Source organism: Colius striatus, chromosome 1 (assembly GCF_028858725.1).
Source record: "Colius striatus isolate bColStr4 chromosome 1, bColStr4.1.hap1, whole genome shotgun sequence".
Taxonomy (NCBI): Eukaryota; Metazoa; Chordata; class Aves; order Coliiformes; family Coliidae; genus Colius; species Colius striatus.
Window position 1 is genome coordinate 41,795,539 of NC_084759.1, and position 22,093 is coordinate 41,817,631.

General features: G+C 40.2%; 1 protein-coding gene across 5 annotated transcripts in view; it reads right to left on the bottom strand.

Annotated features, from left to right (window-relative positions):
• Nucleotides 1-705: 705 nt before the first annotated feature.
• Nucleotides 706-22,093, bottom strand: part of KLF12 (KLF transcription factor 12) — a 255,583-nt gene continuing 234,195 nt past the window's right edge. For all 5 annotated transcript variants that reach the window (XM_061995504.1, XM_061995521.1, XM_061995492.1 and 2 more), the window contains one exon: nt 706-9,785. In XM_061995504.1, coding sequence (XP_061851488.1) covers nt 9,604-9,785 — 182 coding nt within the window. In that variant the 3' untranslated portion in view covers nt 706-9,603. The remainder of the gene's footprint in view (nt 9,786-22,093) is intronic.

Here is a 22,093-nt window from a genome sequence, read left to right on the forward strand (position 1 = left end):
GTCGGTTAAAAGCAAGCAGATGGAAATTCAAGGGAAAGGGAAAAACTCAAGATTCTGGGAGCAATTTCACCTTTCACCAAGCCTCTGACTTGATATCCACAGTTGTCCTAGACTGTCTCAAACATAAAGGAAGCTTCTTTGAGGAATGGTCAGACAAGAGGGAGAAGACCACAGGCCTCAAAATGCCCCTAGGAGCAATCCCAAATACCAGCCCTCCTTCAGCAGCTTCTTCTTTGCCTCATGGGCACACTGTGAAGGAACTCTCTCTTGGCTGCACGGGTACCTTAGGCATGCCGCATATTAACTGTGCCAGCTTCCCTAACACAGGGAAAGGGCAGCGGAAGACGCAGAGACAGACAGACACACAACTCCATTTTAAAGTACTTAGGGAACTCAGATCATAATGTGAAATATTTTTATATCATCCCAGGACATTTTTGTTCATACTGCTGAGCGCTATTTTATTTGTTCCAGCTTTGCCACAGATGCACAAACGCTTTGAAAGGGGAAAGAATGTCTTCTCTACGTGACAGCTTTTAAAAAATCAAGAAAAGCAAGTGAAATCCATTTCTTAAGCAAACACTCCATTAAAAAAAAAATCACTATATGTTTATAGAAAATATTTTTTTAACAAAGGTTTAATTTATAAAATTTAATAACTGGGTATTCCAGAAGGTTTGAGTCATCCACAGTAGTAATTAGGGGTTTTGTTCCATACAAAATGCTTTATTTAACCTTCATGCCTCCATTCAGATAATTATACAAATGCATACATTTAAAGGTTTAAACTCTATTTCAATTCACAGCTCAATTCATAGGAAAGTTGAATACAGAAAAGCAATGCACCAACAAAATATGTCTGAGACACCATTAAAAACGATAACACTTGTTCATTTAAATCTTTGAGAATAGAGTGGAATAATCATCCTGTGACAGAATTTCATTAGGGGACTCCCTTTACATTATCATAGGGCAAAAATCACCATTTTACAGTAAGAGGAAAAAAAGCTCTGAGTATATTTACAATACATACACTATACATAAATACAAGAACAACACTTACATAATATTAATAAACTTATAACATAGGTGTTGCCTAAACACTACATAGTATATAAATGCAGAGGAAACTATTGGGAAATTAGATCTTCAGATGCTTACTTTTTATTTTTGAAGAAAAGGAATTTTGCATTTAAAAGTGTTTGAAAAGAAGGCAAAAGAAAGACTTAAACTAATACGTTTGCTTGCTAGCACTGGTGTTCTTTTCAGTGTAGGTCTCCTATTGACACTATTATCTCTATGGGGTTACCGACAGTGAACCTCCCTTTTGCATCTTAACTAGGAAAAAGACTGAGGTACCGTACGTACTAATTCCATTGCTGTGAAGCTTCAGTCCCAAATTAAATCACTTGGTAAACCAAGGGATGTTTTTGTATTTTTACACAGGAGGATCAAGTGATCGCTCATTGGTACACATGACGACAACCATCTGAATAGAAGGAACAATTTGGGGCCGAATGCAAACCCATCCTTAGGATTTCATTCAACTAATGCCATAGGGGAATTTGTTTCTTCCATAAGTGACTTAGCCAAGAATGATATTTTTTCTGTTTTACTGTTGTTTCTTCCTAAACACAGCTGAAGGAACTTTCCAATTTAATGGTATTTTTGACCCCACATGTTGACAGCAGTATCCAAATCTCTTTTTCACTTGCAGTGTATGAATGCCTGTGCCTCTGTGTGGGTTGAAAGTCTTAAGGTTGAATTAAGAAATTCATTACTACCTCTGTGCATATTCTATTGCTAGTACAAATGGGAGAGATAACTTTTTAGTGACAGACAGTGGGTCAAGAGAGCATACTGTGTAGGTGTTCAGCAGAGAACTCAGATTACCAAGGACGCAACGTATAGGATGATAAGGAAAGCAATAAACCTCGGGAGTTTTTAATGAGAAAAAGATCCAAATGTATCTCTGAAAAAACAACTTCAAACCAGAAATGGCAACACAGACTCCAAATTATGAAATAGATTAATTCAGCCGTAAAGATTATGGTGCAAACTGTCTTTCCAAAGAAGCTCTTTACATCTAAAAAGGCAGAGACAAGGAACAAAGCAGTATCTGAAGCTACTTCTATATTTCATGGTTCATGCTTATGACAATCCATCAATGCCATCACCTGTGGTCCTCTACCAGACATTGAACTATTGTTTTTTAAAAGCAGAGGTCACAACATGGAGCAAGGTATAGCAAGTCAATGTGTGAACCACCATTCATCTCATCTTTAATAACTGACAGCATCTCGGCTCCCTGAAACTTCTGAGACAAGTGGGGAAGCTCACATGTATGGACAGTAAGACTTTTTACTTTTATAAATACTTTTTTTCCTCCCCTATTCTTATTTTCATAGTAGCTAAAATTCACATGTCCAGTTTTGCTTGTCTAGAGGACTGTGTGCTGAATAATCTAAAAATTACTAGAAGGACAACTCAATTTATTTCACAGTTTAAAGTGGGTAAAGCCAAGCTGCTCTACAAGTATGCTGGCAGATCAATAAGGCTGTGAGAAAGAAAAACAACTCTGTGTGTATTTTTCAGAATGAAGGGAAAAAAAGCCTGTCTCATTTTGGGATGGTGAAGACAAGGTATCCTTTCCTATGCAAGAACTGACACACTTGGGGTTGAAGTCAGCCAAACTTCTCAATGCTGCAAGTTTCTAAGGGTGCCTCCTTGCAGTGTTGCTGCTCCAGAAGAAAGAATAAAACCTTCCCCTCCAACAGCAGCTCAGGTACGAGGAAAGAGACTAATGTTTCCTTTTTCCTTCTGATGATGCTTTCCCCAGTGCCCTCCTAAAATCCCCAGGATGAACTATGTTCTTTTATGTGCTTAACATCTGGGGATTAAGCTCAGTATGACAAATAAGCATATGTAATGTCCTGATGGAATTATTTCCAACAGTGGCTAACATTTAAAAGTAAGTTGTTACTAAGCTAGCAGTCCTGTCACATGATTAACCAACACACGTTTCACATGTCAGTCCAGGCTCTTTTTTTTTTGCGTCTTCTTCAGTACATGAGCATCTTCAAGTTAACCCTACACACCTAATCCTGCCTCGTTGAAAACCATCCTCCCACTCCCAGCAGCAACTCACTGATCACAGCAGAAGTCTAAGCAAAAAGAGGAACGTTTCAAATACAAAATTCTGCCTGGATATATGGCAGGCACAAATTTAGAGGACGGAAAGCAGTCTTTCAATGGCAAAGGTACGAAGGCAACCCGTTACATTTTCAACTCCAATAAATTCATTTTTAGAAACAGGAGCAGCAGGAGGGATGGCACTACACTGCTATTTTAAGAATACATTAGGATCAGTTAATACTTTTTAGGCTTTTTTTTTTACAGAAACCTATCAGATTACAGAAACCCAAAAGAGCATTGAGAGTCACAGCTGGCCAACTTCTTGTAAGATCAATTAGTCTACTGATGCAAATGTTTAGGCTACTCAATATAAAAATCTCCTTACTCCATTTTATCAACTTCTTGTTTGTGATTCGAACAGTCTCTAGGCTGTCAGTCCTCGATTTTTGACTCATTTGTCCCCAAAAGAGATACATTTTGTCTATTCCTAAAGTCAACCAGTTCTGAGATGATACTACATACCATGAGCATTATATGAGAAACAGGAAGGGGACGTTAAGTTGAACTCTGCATTTCCAGAGTTTGATGCAGAGGATTTTCCCCCATTCTACCATATACCTTAAAAAAGCTCCATTGGGCTTATTACTAGTTTTTGGATTATGTCACTAGAGAACAGCCTGGATACATGGGCACATCAGACATAAATTGGGAACGAATCCCTAAAACACTGCTTGACAATGACCTCCATTCACACCTACTGAGAAACAATACGGATATGAGTCATTTGTAAGCTAAAATGCATTTTCTTCTTACAAGTATATGACAGATGTTATCTGAGAAAATAACTAAAGCCTCTAACACAATATCTCAATGTGAAAATACAAATGGCACTTTGTGTTTGTTTCTGTGCTGCATTATTGTTCTCCGAGTAAAATTTCATTTTCACCTTATTGTTAACTGAATTCTGTAAGTTATTGCTGTGTAAAAGTATAGGAACATCCCATCAGTTCTAGTTACAGGCACTTTCAGTTTCTGTTTCATCTTTTAATATAGATTTTAGGCTACCTTGCAAAGTGTTTGTGCATTTCAAATGTCACAACTGCCCTGCTACAATTGATTTCACTGACATGCTACTGCGCCTAGAAGACTAAAATGAGCAAAGAGCAGCTGCCTATTTCAGCTCTGCAACCTTTATTCAAGATGCACTGTAGCCAGGGAAATACAACGAGAAATAAAATCAAATGAAAGTTTGCCATTACTGTAACTGCAGTTCACTGTAAAATATCAGAAGGAAAAAAAAAAACCCAAACAACCCACAAAACACAAAAAATCTCCTAAATCTTTTCATATGGTTTTCATTTTGATTAAGTGTTTCCTTCCTTTATTCAAAGACATTCTGAGTATTGGCTTGTTTGACACTGAAGGACCGGGTATGACCTTAGTATACTGCAAGTCATCTGCGCAACAGCAGAGAAGTGGCCACTCCATTTTGCAGAGAAAACGTGCTCTGACAAAACAGAACAATTTACCTCTTATGTTGTGTGTTTTGAGCTTTGCAAGGCAATCTTACCAGTTCTTTTGATGGAAATGATGTTTTAAAAATGTACTTCACTAAACCTATTTATACCCCATGTAAAATTGTCAGTTTGAAAATACTTTTCCACTGTCACATATATTACAGAATACTTCAACTGGTACCAGTGCAGTAGAATACTTTCAAGGTATTTTGACTTCTAAAGATGCAGTATCCTTATAGTTACACTTCTGTACTTAAACCTGATTTACTGTGGAAACTGATCAGGATTTAAGCCTTTTCAAAGTACCAATGGGCATAACTTGACAAGCATACACTACACAGCAACTGTTAAGCTACAGCAGAACTTTGAAAATAGAACAATCTTTAAACTTCCATGTGCATCCCTCCAGTTATAAATCACAGGCAAAAGCATAATACAATAACACCAGCTGGTTTCTTAAGAAGGTAGCATTTTCTTTTATGGTGTTTATTTCTAGTATTTCTTTTATGATGTTTGTGGGGTTTTTTTTGAAATAAACTTATTACCTGCTCATGAGTGGAGGTGTGTGTAAATGCTGGGGTTAATAGGCACGATTGTGGACAAGCATGTGGGAGTAGGGACGACTTACTGACCAAACTTAAGACTTTTTTGATGTGGAAGATGCAATGTCACACACTGACCTTTCCAAACTAAAAAATAAGCGGGATATTAATAGTGAAGCTTACTCCAATTTAGTGGTACCCACCTTCAATAAAGAAGAAAGAGTTTTTTTCCATTAAACAGCATTTATTATCAGAAGATAAATTTATAAATGGCAACTAGAATACATTTTCAATGTGACTAATGGAAAACAAGACTTATGATCACTGCTATTCCCATTATTAAAGGGGAGAAAGGTTGTCCAGCTATTTGTCCATGCTCTGCACTGCGAGTTTACCCCAAACAGAATGTAATTTGCAACACTGTTAATTTTGTTATACATTACTCCAGTAAATAATTGCATCTACATGTCAGTCTAAACCTATTTCATTAATTCTGTAAGTATGACAGAGAATAAGGAATACTGCATCTTCATCCCCAAGTATAAACTGCTGCTGCAATGGGCCAATTTTATAGTCCTGAATAGAACAGGTGCTCCAAAAATAATGTCAATTTAAATTTTAAAAAGTTCTGTATCAAAGCTACTTGCTTGTTACGTTTTCCTATAATGCTGGCTACTGAGATTTCCTGATGAATCTATTGAATTCTTCTAAAAACATATGAAACCTGAAACTTTGTGGCATAGTTCCCCTTCTAAGTTGTTAATGGGCACAGTGGATATTACCACCCTTGACTCACACTTGAAAGCGTAAATCTCGATCTTTCTGAAAGAATGGGATGCTGTATACTTGTCTCTCCCGACTGTTCAATTAAGGTGGACCTACTGTGTTGCTGTGTCAAGATGAGACCTGGTTTCTGCATGCTACACATGATGTAAGCCTTCATGACGGTCACAAAATGTCACGGATCTGTGATGGGATACCAGGATTTTTGAGGAAACTACCCTGGAGGAGTCACCCTTGGTCTTTGCCACAAGCACAGAAGTTCAGCAGGTCTGAACAGCAGTCACAGAGGGAAGGATGCCCTGAGAATCTGGGGGACCCCTCCCCCACCGCCTCCTGGAGTAACTTCTCTTAAAATACTTCTGAAAACAAACCAGAAAACAACCTCACAGAATATTTGGGGTCAAGGTCTGTGGGTGCTGGTACAAATAAGAAACTCACCAAGTACCATACTGGGTACCTGAAACCCAGTGGTGGACTACTGCTGGTTGTGTACATTGTCTAGAGGTAACAGCAGCACGAAAAGCCCTTACACATTCACAGGAAAGGTTGAAGATACACTTCCTGCCTGTGAAATAAGAAAATTTAGCATACACTAAGCTCTGTGGCTGCTTCCCTCGGTGTGGGTGCTGCTTTAACCCTGTATCACCTTCCTTGAATAAAAAACAGACCCTCTTCTTGTTGCTGTGTCTCTGATGCATAAAGTAATGGGCAACCCATGGAAAGACAAGGGATCCACAGAGGCCAACGTCAGCCTCAGGAGATGAACCTCCCCAGGGTCTGTGATACATCTGTTCTTCCTCAGGGTAGTTCAGAGCTGAGTGCTGAAATTTAAGGCCCCTCATTTTTTCTTGGAGGAGTTTTTCTCTCTTCATTGACCTACAGGAGAAAGTCCAAAGAGGACACTGGTTTCTCCCAGTTACACCCTGCCTTTGTGAATAACATCAGAGATGATCTCTCTCACTGCTCCCCTTGTATGCTAACAGAACAGCCTTAAGAGTTTCTGGTCAAATAAAATGATTTGCTACAGGAGAAAAAACCCACGGGTTCTGAAGGGAATTCCATATGCAGTCAGGTTTTCAAATGAATTACTGCCGTTCATGTAATTAGTCAGAAAAATGTTCTTGGGCAGGAAAATAATGTTAACAATTGACTTCTACCTGACCTGACTTCTTTCCCTAAACACAGAGAACGACAGATCCATTTAAGGGGACAATAATGAAGTACATAAAAGACAGACCTCAGATGTAATCCATGAACCATCTCACGCACACCACCATTTGTAAAAAACAACCAGTTTTTCAAGCCAACAGCAGTAATGCTGCTGGTAAAGAGCCAGTTCCGCCACCTCACAATGCCTCGCGGCCTACCCAGCTGCCCTGATCCATCATGACCTTTCCAGGCCTTGCATGGATACTTAGTGCCTCTGCTTCACTCCTGATGCGGAGATGGGTATTAAAGCGTTGCCGAATTTGGTGGAAATCCGTTAACAACATGGTCAATGGGAATTGACAGAGGCGTTTTTTCCCATAATGGCTGTGAATGACTTGTCTTGGGTTTCCCTACTGACCACTTGGTAGCAGGGAGCCAGAGTTTTAACAGTGTTGTGTTGAAGTTCCTGTTTCAGAGAGCCGATAAACTACCCGGTACTTGGGAATATTTAGAATGTATTTAAAGACAATCAAACTCTGGGGCCTGTGAATGCTGCCGTACAAGTATTGTCCAAGTCATATTAATCCTCAATTAACTGTAATTGCATCAATTATCTGTACAGGTACTCTGTGCTGATTTTTCTCAAAGATTACCAACATTACTACAGTTACTTCAGGAATCAGAGATTAAATCACACTGGTCAAACATTTAAAAACGAACAAGTGGCATCACAAGTTTAATCTGTGCAATTCCTGGAACCAAATATTCATCATTAAATGCATTGCAAAAGACCTTTATGTATACATCTTTCATCTCTAAGCTATAAAAATCTCAACACTTAAAAAATCTTGCCAAGCCTCCCCTTTGTCAAATTGAGCTGAATAGACAGAACCTTGAGAGGAAAGAAAACAGAAAAACACTATTCTGTTTGCATGAACAACTGATGACTAAGAGTTTCTCTCTCTCCTACGTAATTCAATTAATACAAATTGGTTCACAATTATAGGGCTGTATGGGAATGATCAAGAATTTCCTTTTATTTAATCTGAAACGGCTTGGATTGAAAATCCCAGCAGAGGCAGCCACTGGTACCCATATAAAGGGCCATTTATTTCATACTTGTCATCTGGCAAAATCTTGTTATTCCCTAACTCCCAGGGAGAAACCTAATGTCTTACAGAGCACCACTGCAGAAACATTTCTCCTTCCTACTTATGGTTCATCCACTGACTCCTCAACAATCAGCTCTCTCCTTTATCCTTCTTACTTTCCAGATACAAGTATTAGGTTGAAGGAAATGAAAGTACTTAATTGTGGTACCCGGCAGGCCAGTGAAACCACCAGAGATATTAACTTATTTCTGCATAGCCCCCTGCTTCTGTTTGTGTAGAGTGAATTATTGTCTCGAGAGCAGTTTTACTCATTATTGCTTTTTCTGTGCAAGAGATGCAGCCGTTTCTTCTCTGTTTTGTTGGTACATTCAATTCCATTTTACAAATGGCTACACCACTAACCTTGGTACCAGCGAGTATAAGATCTGACTGTTTCCTTATGTTCGGATAATGGTCATGGGGAAGAGAATACCTGTGTGAAAGAAAACTGTGTGTTGAGAATGGGGTAGTAGTTTTCAGATGGGATTTTTCTACATAAACCAGAAAACGGTTCTAAATAAAGTCCATGGTAAAATACAGATACTTAATATTGTACTTTCAGCAGAGATGCTGCTGCCTCTTGTTTATTTTACAGACTTCCACAACAACAACAAAAACAAAAGAAAGGAAAAAAAAAGATAAAAGAAAAAGGTTAAATGGCTGGTGTCCTCTAGGGCATAATGACAAAATGTGGTACAATATTAAAATGCCACCATCGTTATTGCAAAAGTCTGCTCAAGCGACCCTTCATCTCCAACAGCAGGACCTCTCCAGCAGAATCTTCTTGCCTACTCACACGGAGCTTGTCTGTAGCACAGCTCAGGCGTGATGCTGTTATTAGCCAGATAGTATTCAAAACAAAGGGGAAAAAAAAGCGAAAAGGAAGGTCTAGCGGTCTTGCTTTCATCATCATCGGTTTGCGGTATCCTCCAGTCAGCAGTGATTTTTCAGGAACAAAATGTCCGACAGCTGAGAAAACATACAAGCTATAAACAGTTTTTGTCAAAGGATGCAGCATGTAAAATAATGCCCATTCCTGTAGCATTTTGGCTGCTATTTCCCAGGTGATTGTGGTGACACTTTCAGGGGGTAGCCATGCTGAGGGGGCAGACGGGGTTAACTTCAGATGCCAAGAAGAAGAGTGGCACTTCTTTTCCTGCTTTAATTTCTGTTTTGTTTGTGTTTTTTGTGGGTTCTTTTTTTGTTACAGATATCAGGGAAAGTCCTGCCTGTTAACACTGTAGAGGGGGGATTCAGCCCTGCTGAATTCACTGCGGGTAGTTAAGAGACCCAGCTCTTAAACTCGGCTGGAGCGGGCAGCATTCCTCAAACCAGCATGTGCCTGCGGCGGTGGAGTGCCAAGTGGTCTGAGCGGGAAAAGCTGCGGTCACAGTCCGCACACTTGAATGGCTTCACTCCCGTGTGCTTGCGGTAATGCCTCGTCAGTTCGTCCGAGCGAGCAAACTTCCAGGAGCAGCCTTCCCAGGTACATTTGTAGGGTTTTTCTCCTGGGAGAGAAAAAAAGAAAGAGGGGTGTGTGTGGGGGGGGGTTTAAACAGGTGGTGATGTTCCCCGTGTTGCTCTTAATCCCCACACCCCCCTCTGCACGCTTCCCATGAACACCCAGTGCCTCGGGGTTGCTTCAGGCCAAATTACACAATTAGAAGGTACCGAATCTGCTGAATGTAAGGAAAGGGCCTTGAGATCTATCATTCCTGTGGCATTCACATGACTAAAAAAATCAACAGGATTAAGGCAACATTATAGATCCTCCCTTGCAGGGTGATGTGGGGATTAACATCAGGACAAAGGACTGTGTAATTATTCTCATGATTACTGTACGAGTTTGCTACCCTCATCTTCTCAGGCTACACTTTCTCCCAAAATGGCCAAACTACCCAGTATTTCAGCAATTTATCACGGACTGCTGCCACAGAATTCCACTTATTTTTATGAAGTTTATGAAGGTTTCTAATTCTTTGTGTAAACAGGACATAAAAATTCCATCTGCAAGATGTCCTCTTTATTTATCGCACTTACTTTCAGTGACATTAATTTTGCATGTCAGACATTACCAGGAACAATGCACAATTTAAAAATACACACAGCCACGAGATTCTCACAACACTGTTGATAAATACTCCTTTACTTAAATGAGATCAGACTTGGGCTAAGCACAGATTGTTTGGAAAAACCCACCCTCTGCTTCTTACTGAAAGGTAAGAATGACGTGTGTCCCACGTTCTGTGTCCTGTCATGTCAGAGCAGATTAATATAGCAATGGATTTTGTGCTTTTGTAAACTCTCTCATTTTTGTCAAGTTTGTAGGCTATACTTGTTTGCAATTTCTATCACTGGCCCTCAATGTCTACATGTTAAACACTCTTGGCAGTTACCTTGATCCCACAGTCAGGTGTGAACCAAAACTGAGGAAGGGAAACTGTGTGAGGTCCATCTGTATCTTCTTTTGGTGTGTTCAAAGATGTCTTTTACCTCCCCTTCTAAAACCAGCTAATCACAACCCGGACAACAGAAGAGTATCTCTGCAACAACTGTTTCCCTCATCAGACGCTATCATTCCTCAGTTATTTATTATCTTTTATGAATCACGAACAGCTTGCAAGAAACCATTTCAATTACACGAACCAGTGATGCAACACTTGCTTTGTCGTAGGCAGCACCTCCCTCCGTGCGTCTTTTCAAAAGTCAATAAATGCTCTGCTGAGAGCCCTCGGTTTCAAAAGAAAATTCCCAAGTAAGAACATCATCACAAAGCTCAAACTGCCCTGAAAAGTCCAGCTGAAATGGCCACGGCTGCCTCTGTAAGGAAATGGAATGCTGTGCACGCATGTCAGCAGGGCTGTCAGCAACACCTGAGCTCCTTGGGTTGGTATGTTCTGTGCACCATGTTGACTGTGCTGCAGTTTTGATGTCAGGTGAGGGTGGGAAACAGTTGCTGCAAGGAATACCCAGCAATCTAGGCTCTGAGGTGACCACAGCCCATTGCTGCACCAACAGCAACTTAGCCTAGATAATTTTGTAGTCCTCAGCCAAGCACAAAGCACCAAACAGTGTTCCTTGACCCTGAGCAGCCACAGTGTTGGACGCCAGGAATCCTGCAGCTGCTGGCGAGCTGGACGGACACAAGCTACAAGGCAGATGGCAGGATGCACACACACTTGCCAACAACACAGGTCTATAGAATGTGCTCAGATTAGCCACTGAATTGTCTTACATACATATCCTTACCACAAACAGTTGGTGCAGAGCACTGCATAAATACAGCAGTAACCTCCACCCAGCTTAGCAGGTCTATCCTAGTAAATGGTCTCACCACACCACAGTTTCCAGGCAGAGCACTTGCCTCGTCCTTCCTCAACATACCTTTAAACTTCCTTTTTGTTTAGACTCTGGATACTGCCCCAGTTGGCTTCTTTGATCACAGAGATTTCCAGAGCAAAGTGTGAGGATAACTCTTAAGCTTTGGATTTTTACTTAGAAGTGTCTAAAATTCTAAATCTCTCCATCCTCTGCAATAGCTTCTTCAATACATAAAATCTCAGATCGTCTTTCTCTTAGTAGAAGACAGATGCAGAACCCAATCCAGGAAGGGATGGTTAGTGAAAGAGAAATACCAGATTTACTTTGTTTGTCCACTAAAATAGTATCACTTTGGGTAAGAAACGAAAGTCAGCTGATGGAAAGACACGAGTGCGGTTGGGTTGCTTGGCTGGAGTTCCAAGGTGTTGCTTCCAGCCCCCCTCCTCAAAGAGTCCTAGGTTATCCAGCCCCTATAGTGCTACGTGAGAGAGATAGGACTAACTACATTCCTCTCAAGCTATTTACACCACTGAAGGAAAATCACTCTTATAAGCTCAACCTAAGACGATCTTTCATTATTTTTAGTTAAGTATATGTGTACAGCATAAGAAGGAACAAAACAGGCAAAGTAGCTTTACTCTGAAGATATTCACTCATATGCACCTTGAAAAAGCCACTGTAAAGAAAACTGTAAAAGATATAGTTTCTCATTAAGATTAATCAACACTATTTAAACAAATCTGATTCTTTTTGGAGTAATGCTAGTACTACTTTTCTGCTAAGCATCTACATTATCTGTGTATGAACAGGTGCTAGAAAACAAACATTCTTCACAGGCAATACTATCTTAACTCTTAACCTTTTGTTTGCTAACATCCCAGGCATAAAGACTCACCATCAAGTTTGTAAAAACCTGAAGATTCAGGAGTTCAAAGGATGGCAAAAAAAGGTCAGCAGGAGCAGAATTGCTAGAGGATGGGAAGCTTGTGTTAGGTATCGCACATCAGCTTTGCTGATGAGCTTGAGCAAGAGCTGAAATTCTCAATACAATTGACACCGAGAAGCTGGATCTCAAGCAGGGCAACCCAGAAAGCAGTGAGTGAGGAGGTGGAAAAAACTAGTTTGTTAATTGGAAGAGAATAGTCTCAGTACTTCTATCTATCTATCTATCTATCTATCTATCTATCTATCTATCTATGTATCTATCTCTCTCAAGGCTTGATAGCAGTGGAGTTGAACTCAAATGCTCAACTGTTTCGACTCGGACACTTCTGCCTCTGTGTGAGCACTTGAGTTTTAAGTGTCTAAGAAACTCTTGAGTTGAAGGCGTGGGCACGTTTCAGCTCCTTCAGTGGCTCAGCAGCCACCAGAGCGTGGAATGCAGAGTTTTCATTCAGCTCTAAGAAGCAACAGCAGGGGGGTGAGTCTTGTCCAGGGTAGTGGAAACATGGTACTGAAGGAGAAGACAAAACAGCTGACAGTTTTTGGAAGTAAAGATCTGCAGCAGAAAGAGCATAAGAACCTGGGGCAATTAACATGAGGAGACAGACAAAAGGGGGGAAAAAAGGGAAAAGGATAAAACCCTCTTAGTTCAATCTTCTGAATCCACAAAGTTTTAGACTTAAAGAAGCTACTGGTTTAAAAATAAATGCCTGAAGTTCTTAACATTTTGTGGGAGCTGATCCTCTGCTCTCACACCTATCTTTCACAGCTCTATCATTTTGTCCCAAAACCTGGCTCAAAGGTCCCAAATCTCTAAAAAACTGTGTTCTGATGCTATTCCATAACTTTGTCTTGCAATATTAGGACAGTGAACAGTATGCCACAACAGGCATTTATATGGATCAAGTGGGATCCTGGAACATAAGAAAAGTTCTTCTAGATAGTACCCTACAGAAAATGAGTATTTTCGATTGTTTGGGAAGTTAATTAGGAAGTTTCAAAGATATGACTCAATGTCCCAAATGGAACTAATAATTGTTTTTAATCTTCTACTAACTCCCCTAAGACCCTTCAAAATCTTGCTTTTTGTAGTTCAAATGCCATAATCCAAATTCATTTAATTACTTTTACCATAGCATTTTCCCTACCCTACCTTGGCTCCTCTTACTTAAGCACTTAAGAACATAGTTACAACAGTTACCCATTAAATCTCCCTAAACTAAAAAAAAAAAAGACTTAATAATGAGGAATAATGACACTTCAGCCAACTCTTCCAAAATTTTCCACCTTCCCAACATCTGTCTTCCCATATCCTTATTTATATACTCTAAGATCCAGAACATCATTCACCCATGGAAATAAATCTCAAACTCCTAGTTTACAACCCAACGACATTCACATATTCCTTTTAAAAAAGCTCTGTGTAGGTACCAGCAGGAGATCATGCCATGTAACAGAGAAGAGACCAGGATCTGTTAAAGCTCAGACAGAATTTCCCACACAGTATGTTCCTCAGCAGTTATCCTGTGCCTGTCAACTAGCTGGTATCATGGTATTTGATGCCAGATGCTTCAAAGACAAGCTTGACAAAAACACTGTGTCAACAGTTGGGTTATTCTGCCAGCGGGAAAACTGCTCTGGAGCTCCAGGAAACAGAGACGGGTTTACGTTCCCTAGGCAAGGAACTTTATTTACTGCAAGTGCAGATGCCCTATGTACTCCCTGTGTACTCACAGTTCCTTTCATTTGTGTATTATTTAAGCTTCATTTATTCATCAGTTTGGTAGGCTCTTGGCAACCGTGTCATTAAGTAATGATGAGGTAACATCATCTACTACCAGGACAGAAAACATCTCGGTGACCAAGTTCTAAATTGATTTCTTTCTCTGGCATAAAGTCCCCTCCCTCTCTGGTATTACAGATGAGAGCCTTCTCCCTTCTTATTTGTGTTCTCTGTAGACATTCCCACCTATCCAATTTTTCTGTACATGGAGTTGTCACCATGGCTCCCAGTTATTACATCACTTCTTTGTAGCCGCTTCCTGAAATGGTACTAAAAACACTTCAATGTTTTCAAATGCTGGTAAGAATCAACTAGAAAATAAATGTAAGGGACTGTTCAGGGGTAATGGCTTAGTCATCTAGTCAGATTTCTCTCTATTTAAGCTTTTATCACCCTGTCAAAGAGTCATGTACTGAAATTCCACTTCTGAAAGAGACAAAGTTAGAAAAACACTGGGAAATGAAACTGAAGTTTATAGTGATGATGGAGAGAGGTTGTCCCACACTCCATTCACAAAATAATATGTGTTTGAGTTAAATTTGCAGTTTATTAATAGGTGTCCCTTGCCCAGCCCTGGTATCTACAGCCACATCTTTTTATACACTCAGTTTCTACAGCCAATACTGTTGGAGAAGTATTCCCCGCCTAAAACCAGAGTGATTTAGCCTGTAACAAGTTGAAAGAAAATAATCTGTCAAGCGTGCCTCTGTGTTTGAGGATGTTAAATTTTCTACTCAAAGTCAACAGATCTGCAGCTTTGTCGGGCTGAGGACATATCCTGGTGATTCCTGGTTTGGTTTCTGCTACAGGATATTTTACAATATATATATCTAAAGTGTAGTATTTATGTCAATTGGTTTCAGCTTCCATGAAATCACCGGAATCTTTCTGAAACATATAGGACAGTCACTCTGTACACATACTGCCAGGATTCTGGAAGGTGAAATCATAAATTGAAAACCACAAATGATGGCTAGTTAGATTTTGCCTTTCTACTAAAAATAAGCAATTTCAGGCAGCAAAGATTCTTTTTACAGCAAAAACACTATCTGATAATAAGCATCCTCAGGCACTCCCAGAGGAAGAGGGCAGCTTAGCTTTTAGACACAGGGGAAAGACAAAAATGACAACTCTTAACGTTCTTGTGTGATATTTTTATTAGCATAATTTTTAATGAAAAATCATCAGAGCACTTATAAAGCACTTTCCAACTTCAAAGTGCCTTATAAAGCTTTTTAAAAAACTTAATCCTTCATAAAAGTCTGGCTTCTTAATGGCACTTTGCGTAACGAATATTGTGTCCATTCTGCAGGTAGGAAAACCAACACAGCCAGCATCAGCAACCTTCCCAAAACTGCACAGCAAGTGAACAGCAAAGCTATGACTTAAATATTAGGAACACCTTAATTACTCTAATGAAATTGCTAGATCTCAGTTTCATCCCTTTAAAAAGTTTGAGACATTTTCCATTATTTTGATGCAAAAATCCAGTATCTCTTTGGTGAACACAGTGAATTTGACTTTGCGTTTCAGTACTGTCAAAGTGTGCATATAAAACATCTTTCTGGGAAGAGATTAAAGTTTAGTATCAGTTGAGCAAGTCTGGCAAAATAATTTCTATGAACAGAAAAGGAACATACTGTGCTGCCAGTGACATGTCTTGAAATTCAGGTTTTTAATTTCTTGTTCTCAGCCTGACTTAGGCAAAGTACAGGGACACGGTTTCTTCATGTGAAAACTGCGAACACAATAACTTGTTCAACTCAAAAATACAGTGAAAATCTCCACTCTAAAACAAGACATGGAACTTCATCACGCTTTTGGCAGCTCTTGAACCAATTATTTACAAGCTTCACTTCTGATTAATTCAGGCAGGAGTCCTCTTCCCACATCACAACACACAACTATCTTTTCATTTCACTGCACTGCTGAGCTTGGGTCCTGTCACCTTGGCCCTTCTCGCTTCCTTCTCACTTCCTCTGCAGGAGCAGTACAAGTTCAGCAATGTTATCTTTTTCCTTCTCCTGTTGTTGTCCCACATGCCCCTCTAGGTATACAGCTACCTCAGTTTGCTGCTGTTTTGATACAAATCTCAGCAAAAATGCCTCTATGATTAGGCTTCCAAAATTAAATTCTTCATAATTTCAGAAGGTAAATCCTTTACATCCATCTTAGTCCAGTTCTGTCACTCCCCACATAGAAGAGAAACAAAAAGGGGGAAGCCAAGAAACATCTCTTCCACATTTTAATTTTCTGGGCTTCTGCAGAGACTTTGCCCCACAATGGGATATACCTAGTACTATGTCAGATAGAAATGAATGAATGCTCTGGAACAGTATTAGTAATATATGTTGTCAATGGCATTGTTGACGTAAAATTATAGATTTCAATTCCCGTAAAAACAGAAAAAAAACCCCATTTTTCGGAAGTGTAGGAGGCCTCTTTCTAGGCACTTGAGTTCAGGAGCCAGACCAAATCCCAACAGTAGATGATAAAGAGCATTTTATTACCCTTCCTGATATTTTTTTCCTGTGTGATATGGTACATACATAAATATTTCAGTTGTGAATGGAATGAAACTTCCCAAACGCAGAGACACCAATTTTTATCACCATAAAAAGCAGAATAAACATATATGATTATAAAGAAACATGAACCGACAGAAACCTGCATGGCAAGGGAAAAGATCACTAGAGTTAATGTGACTAAGATACCACTGTCTTTCATATCCCATGTGGAGGAAACACTTAAGTGCAGAAAATAACCTCTCGTCCTACACAAGCGTCACCTGATCTTTTTTCTTTTTCCACAAAACAAGAAGTTTTTGTAAAATTTCCCCAGTTTTCTACCCACTTATTTGCAAAAAGTGAAGACTGAAAACACTAGCTTTCCAGCTCTGTCTCTTGTTTCCTTTTAGCCACAGAAAAAAGAAAGCAGGAAAAAAAAGAGAAAACCTGAGTAAAACATTAAAACACAGGCTTTTGTGAAGCTTAATTTCAGTTTTGAGCATGTTCCACTCTCAAAGACTGTGTTTCTGATTGAAGATTGCCCTGAATAGGCATAGGGCAGGCATGAGCAACTTCAGACACACTTCCCAAAAGACACAGGGTATATATCACCAGCAACGAGTACTTCAGTGGCAAGTTGCTATCCTGTTCCCTCTGTCAAAGACTGAACGGGCTGCAAGAGTTAACGTCCTTGGAAACCCTGTACTGTCTATTTACTCCTCCAGGTCTGGGTGCAACATCTGGGAAAGCATTTTGGAGGGAATGAGAGCAGAGAGGTCTTTCTCGCCTTCATGCCACTGCAGGGCTACACATGGTAGACCACAATCAAGCCTGAGACCTTGGATGAACTGCAGTTCTTTGGAGGTAGAATGTTAAGTACTGAATGGTTTGCTTAGAGAGAATTTTGTTCTGCATAATGAAATGATCATTATTCCCTTGTGCCACACACAGATAAAACACATATGCACCCCATATTTACAAAGTCAACGAGCACTGTTGCAAATATTTTTCAGAACCTAGAGACTGAAAGCAATCACAGACACAATTAGACTCATTTTCCCATCAAAGTGCCTTGGAATAACCATGTGGGCACTCTTCCATATCGGCACAGCATCAGACCTACAATGCAGAGGAATGACTCCCTGTGTGTAAGGTGAATTTAGAGTTCACAAAATGTGCCAGAAATTAAATCATTTAACTTTCCACAGAGTGGCTATTGGAAGAGAACTGGATGTACAAGTGCCTTGTGGTATGGACACCTGCCCTTAAGTAGCTGGATTCGGACAACTATCTCCTGACATCCAGAGGCCCCAACTTCTGAACATTACCTTACTGGGCTGTGGTGGCACTGGAGAGCCTGCCTTTATATCCTGGTATGTACTGCACCTGCAGACATCTGCTTTTTAATATATTTCTGTCCTGAAATGTGAACTCTGTAACATCAATGGGAATAGATTGAGGCTTAAGCAACCTCCTGTATTAAATAATCTGTTTATCTTCTAAATAGAAACTGCATGAAGAAGGAACAGAAAAGCTAGAAGTGAAAACTTCTGTGAAATATACGCATTTCCACACTGGAAAGCTCTATTGTTTATTGAAACTGGCAATCACTTTTAAACACTAAAAGAAAGTATTTCTTAAAAAATAAAAGCATCACCCAATATAAATAGAACCTCCTATTCTACTTAAAGCAAATTAATTTTTAAATTGCCTTTGTTTATTTAAATTCCCAGTTTCTGGAACAGCATTTGAACCTGCTGTTGCAGATTTTTCAGCCGACAGGTTTACGTGCAGAAGGGGTTGCTCTGGGATAAGGGTCTACAGAGCACATAAGACATGAGAAAGAAAAGCTGGGCTTTCAAAGAGCGAGTGTGGAGGGCAGGTGACAAAGAGGTGTTAATTTTAAAGGAGTCTAAAAATGCTACACAGTTGAAGCCAAACCCAGAAGGATTATTTAAAAAATGTTGCTGTTTCTCAATATTTGCCTAGAGAAGGGATGGAAAACCTGTAAATATCTCTCTGGAACATATAGCTAGCAAAAGGCATTAAACAGAATTTAAAAAGCAGCAAGTAATGAATGAAGTTTTAAAATCTGCAGGGCAAAAATAACTTTTTTGGTGCATCTGCCTTCTTCAGTCCATTCTGAAACTGCTGAAAGGAAAACGTGAACAAAGACTAATGACAGGGGCCCTTTCGTACTAAAATAATATATGGAGCAACAGTGAGTGAGAGGAATGCAATGTTTGAAAAAGCACAGACTAAATAAAACACCTATGTACTCACTAGCCCTCTCTCTTCTAGGGTGGTGTCTCAACCCAGCTATAAAGGAATATGTCAGGGAGGAAATGCTGTCATTTTTTCAGGTACGAGACTGTATTTCTGAGATGTTTACTGTCTCCATGTAATGAAGACCCCCCTGACACTGACAAATAGGCATAATTACGTCTGTGGCAAAGGTATTTGCTCTCATCTCTTAGGAATGGTATAGGCGTTGATCAAGGACAAAGCACCAAACCCTAAAGAACTTCTTTGGCCTGGGGGCTATATTTGGGCTGCCTCTTTCAGTGCCTAATGAAGCAGCCACATCTTCTGCAGCAGCAGCATTGAGAAGAGCAACACAGACCTGGTAGTGCTGGCTGGGGCTCATGCAGTATCTCAGTATCTGAAAGTGCTCCTTTACAGCCCTTGCTCTCCTCCTCCACCCCTCTAAGGCAGGAGCAAAGCCACAGCTATGGCTATACGATATCCTACACTCACAGACTAAATCCATTTTCACTTCACCTCAACTGGAAAGTCCCAGGCTTTGCTGCCACTGATCCCAGAAAGCCACTTGGCCACATTCCTCTAGAAATTTGTAACTAAAGACTGAAATAAGGTTGCACAGAAGTATAGAACGCCGATTAGTCCTACAATAAAATCCTACAGATGTTAGAGACGAGGAACAATCTCTTCAGTATCACACTATACCTCACATAAACTTAAAGCAGGCATCGTCTTTCTTTACTGACTTCTTCAAGGTGATTCACACTATGCTTTAAACTCTTTGGGCTTCTCTATACAGCAGGAGCGTAGCCACAACGAGCTACAACTGGATTTAGCTATGAACAACTTTAGATGTGAAATCCAAGACAAATTTCCCTTTAAGTGACTATATAGCTGGTTAGATTTCTCAGGTGTCAGTCCTCATGCTGGGCACCACTTTGGGACATGTGCTCACTACCCTGTGTACTCTGCATACTTAGAAAAAAAGGAAGAGCTTTACATCTCCTCTGCACGTACTATCTCCATTATATAGTTTTCAAGTCTCTGTGTTCTTTTACCAGATCCCCTAACAAATAGCATAATTTGCCTCTTCAATTTACATAACATGCCTCAAATTTACATGCTCTTCCTATTTAAGAGGAGACAGATGATGTCTATGGAAACTGGATCGTGATATGAAAAGGTTAGTTTTCGTGCTCACAACTCAGGTTAAACAGACTATTGCACATCAGGATTTGCAGACTAAGTAGCTTGTGGATGACAAGTGGAAGTATCTCTTAGCCAAGAGCTAAGAGCAGGCAGTGGGACAGTTTGTCTCTGAACGGGTACATCACCACATGCATGCCCTGGGACATCACCCATGGCCAGCAGCCACTGCCCTGCAGCATCTCTGTGGGCTGTCAGAACCTCACATCTTTGGATAATCATGCTTCTCATTATTTAATGCATTAACAAGGCAACTGCAATCGGTATGAATAAAAAAGGGCTAGTTTGTTTTTTCAAATGAACACTGTCATCTATCCAAAAGGTGTTTTCCTTTTCTAACGTCTCCTTTGCAGTGCTACAGCCACAAACCCAAAGGGTCCTGGTCATTTGTTCTTGTTTTCCCTCTTCTCTCTCCCCCTAAAACAGACTCCTCTGTCATTTCATCATTCCATGACACACACTTTTGTCCCCAACTGTTACGTTGATTGAGGCAACAGTGAAATGTATTATTTCATCAGAGATTTTACTGCCTTGCATTTGACCTGATAAATGGTGTGACCATACAGCTTTGTCATGTTGCCTGCACCATATCTATCTTACAAACCTATTTTCTTTACAGTTGCAGATAATTGAAAAATGACAAGTCAAGTGAAATTCTGCATGGAAACTGCAAACACTTTTGACTACTTCACAGCTTTCCATTGACACTTCAGAATGTTCAGTAAACTAGAGGGGAAGTCAAGTTGTATGTCCTAAAGTCTATGACACGAAAATATCTGCCTATTTTTTGCCAAAATGGTGAAATTATTGAATGCATTTTGCAATTTTCATGGACCCACGATTTCCAGTTTCACCAGACTGACAGATCAGTTAATAAAGTCTAGTTTTTATAATCCACATCAGCCTCTTGACAGGAGCACAATTTGACTCTTTGATTTACACAAAGCTTATCAGGTTCTCACCACTTCTCTTCAGAGAGAACAGTCTGTAAATCTTGCACAAACCAGAGCTTGTATAAAAGGGAACAGCAATTAATTAAGAAAAATTTCAGTATTTTTAGAATGAAATTTTGATGGGGTGAGAAACAGTGCAGTGGAAGAAACTGATATTGCTTAGTCTGCAATGCTCAGCTGCCCTACTGCCACTGTCAACTCTCATACTGCCTAAAAGGCCTGAAATGGCCACTACGTATCATAAAATAATTCCATGGCTGTTTCTCTCTCCATCTTTCAAGTAAAAGCAGTAAACTGAAGAAGGCGAGCCCCACCAGGGCTGTACAGGCACAGACCTCACCAGGGAACAGCAGTTACAGCTCTCCCTATCCCCGGGGCTGACACCAGTACCTCTGCTGAGCGTGACGCAGACACACGCATCCCGGGAGTGGCACCCAGGGATGCTGCTTTTCCCATCGTTTCTAAAGATTGCTCAGTTGTAGAGTCACACGTTAGTAATTTTCTTAAAAGTTTGCTGAAGCAGAAACTATCTCAACACAGGTCTGGTAAGCCAATCTCTCACAGTTTCTCCTTGTGGAAAGAGCCGATAAACCTGAGCGGTGAGATTGCCTGTGAGCCCCTGAGGCTCTCCATCACAACCGATACCTGCTGAGAGCTTTGCTTGACGATCTGGAGAAACAATAACAAGAAGCTGACACTAGAAAGAGAAATTTAATCCAGGTGCTTGTGATTTATGAAACTCTCTCAACTCTTTGGAGTTTCGCTTCGCCGTTTTCCTAGCTGGAGGGCCCATACGCAATTCAAGCTCGCCCCCCAGTGGCCTCCAGGCCCACACCAGCACA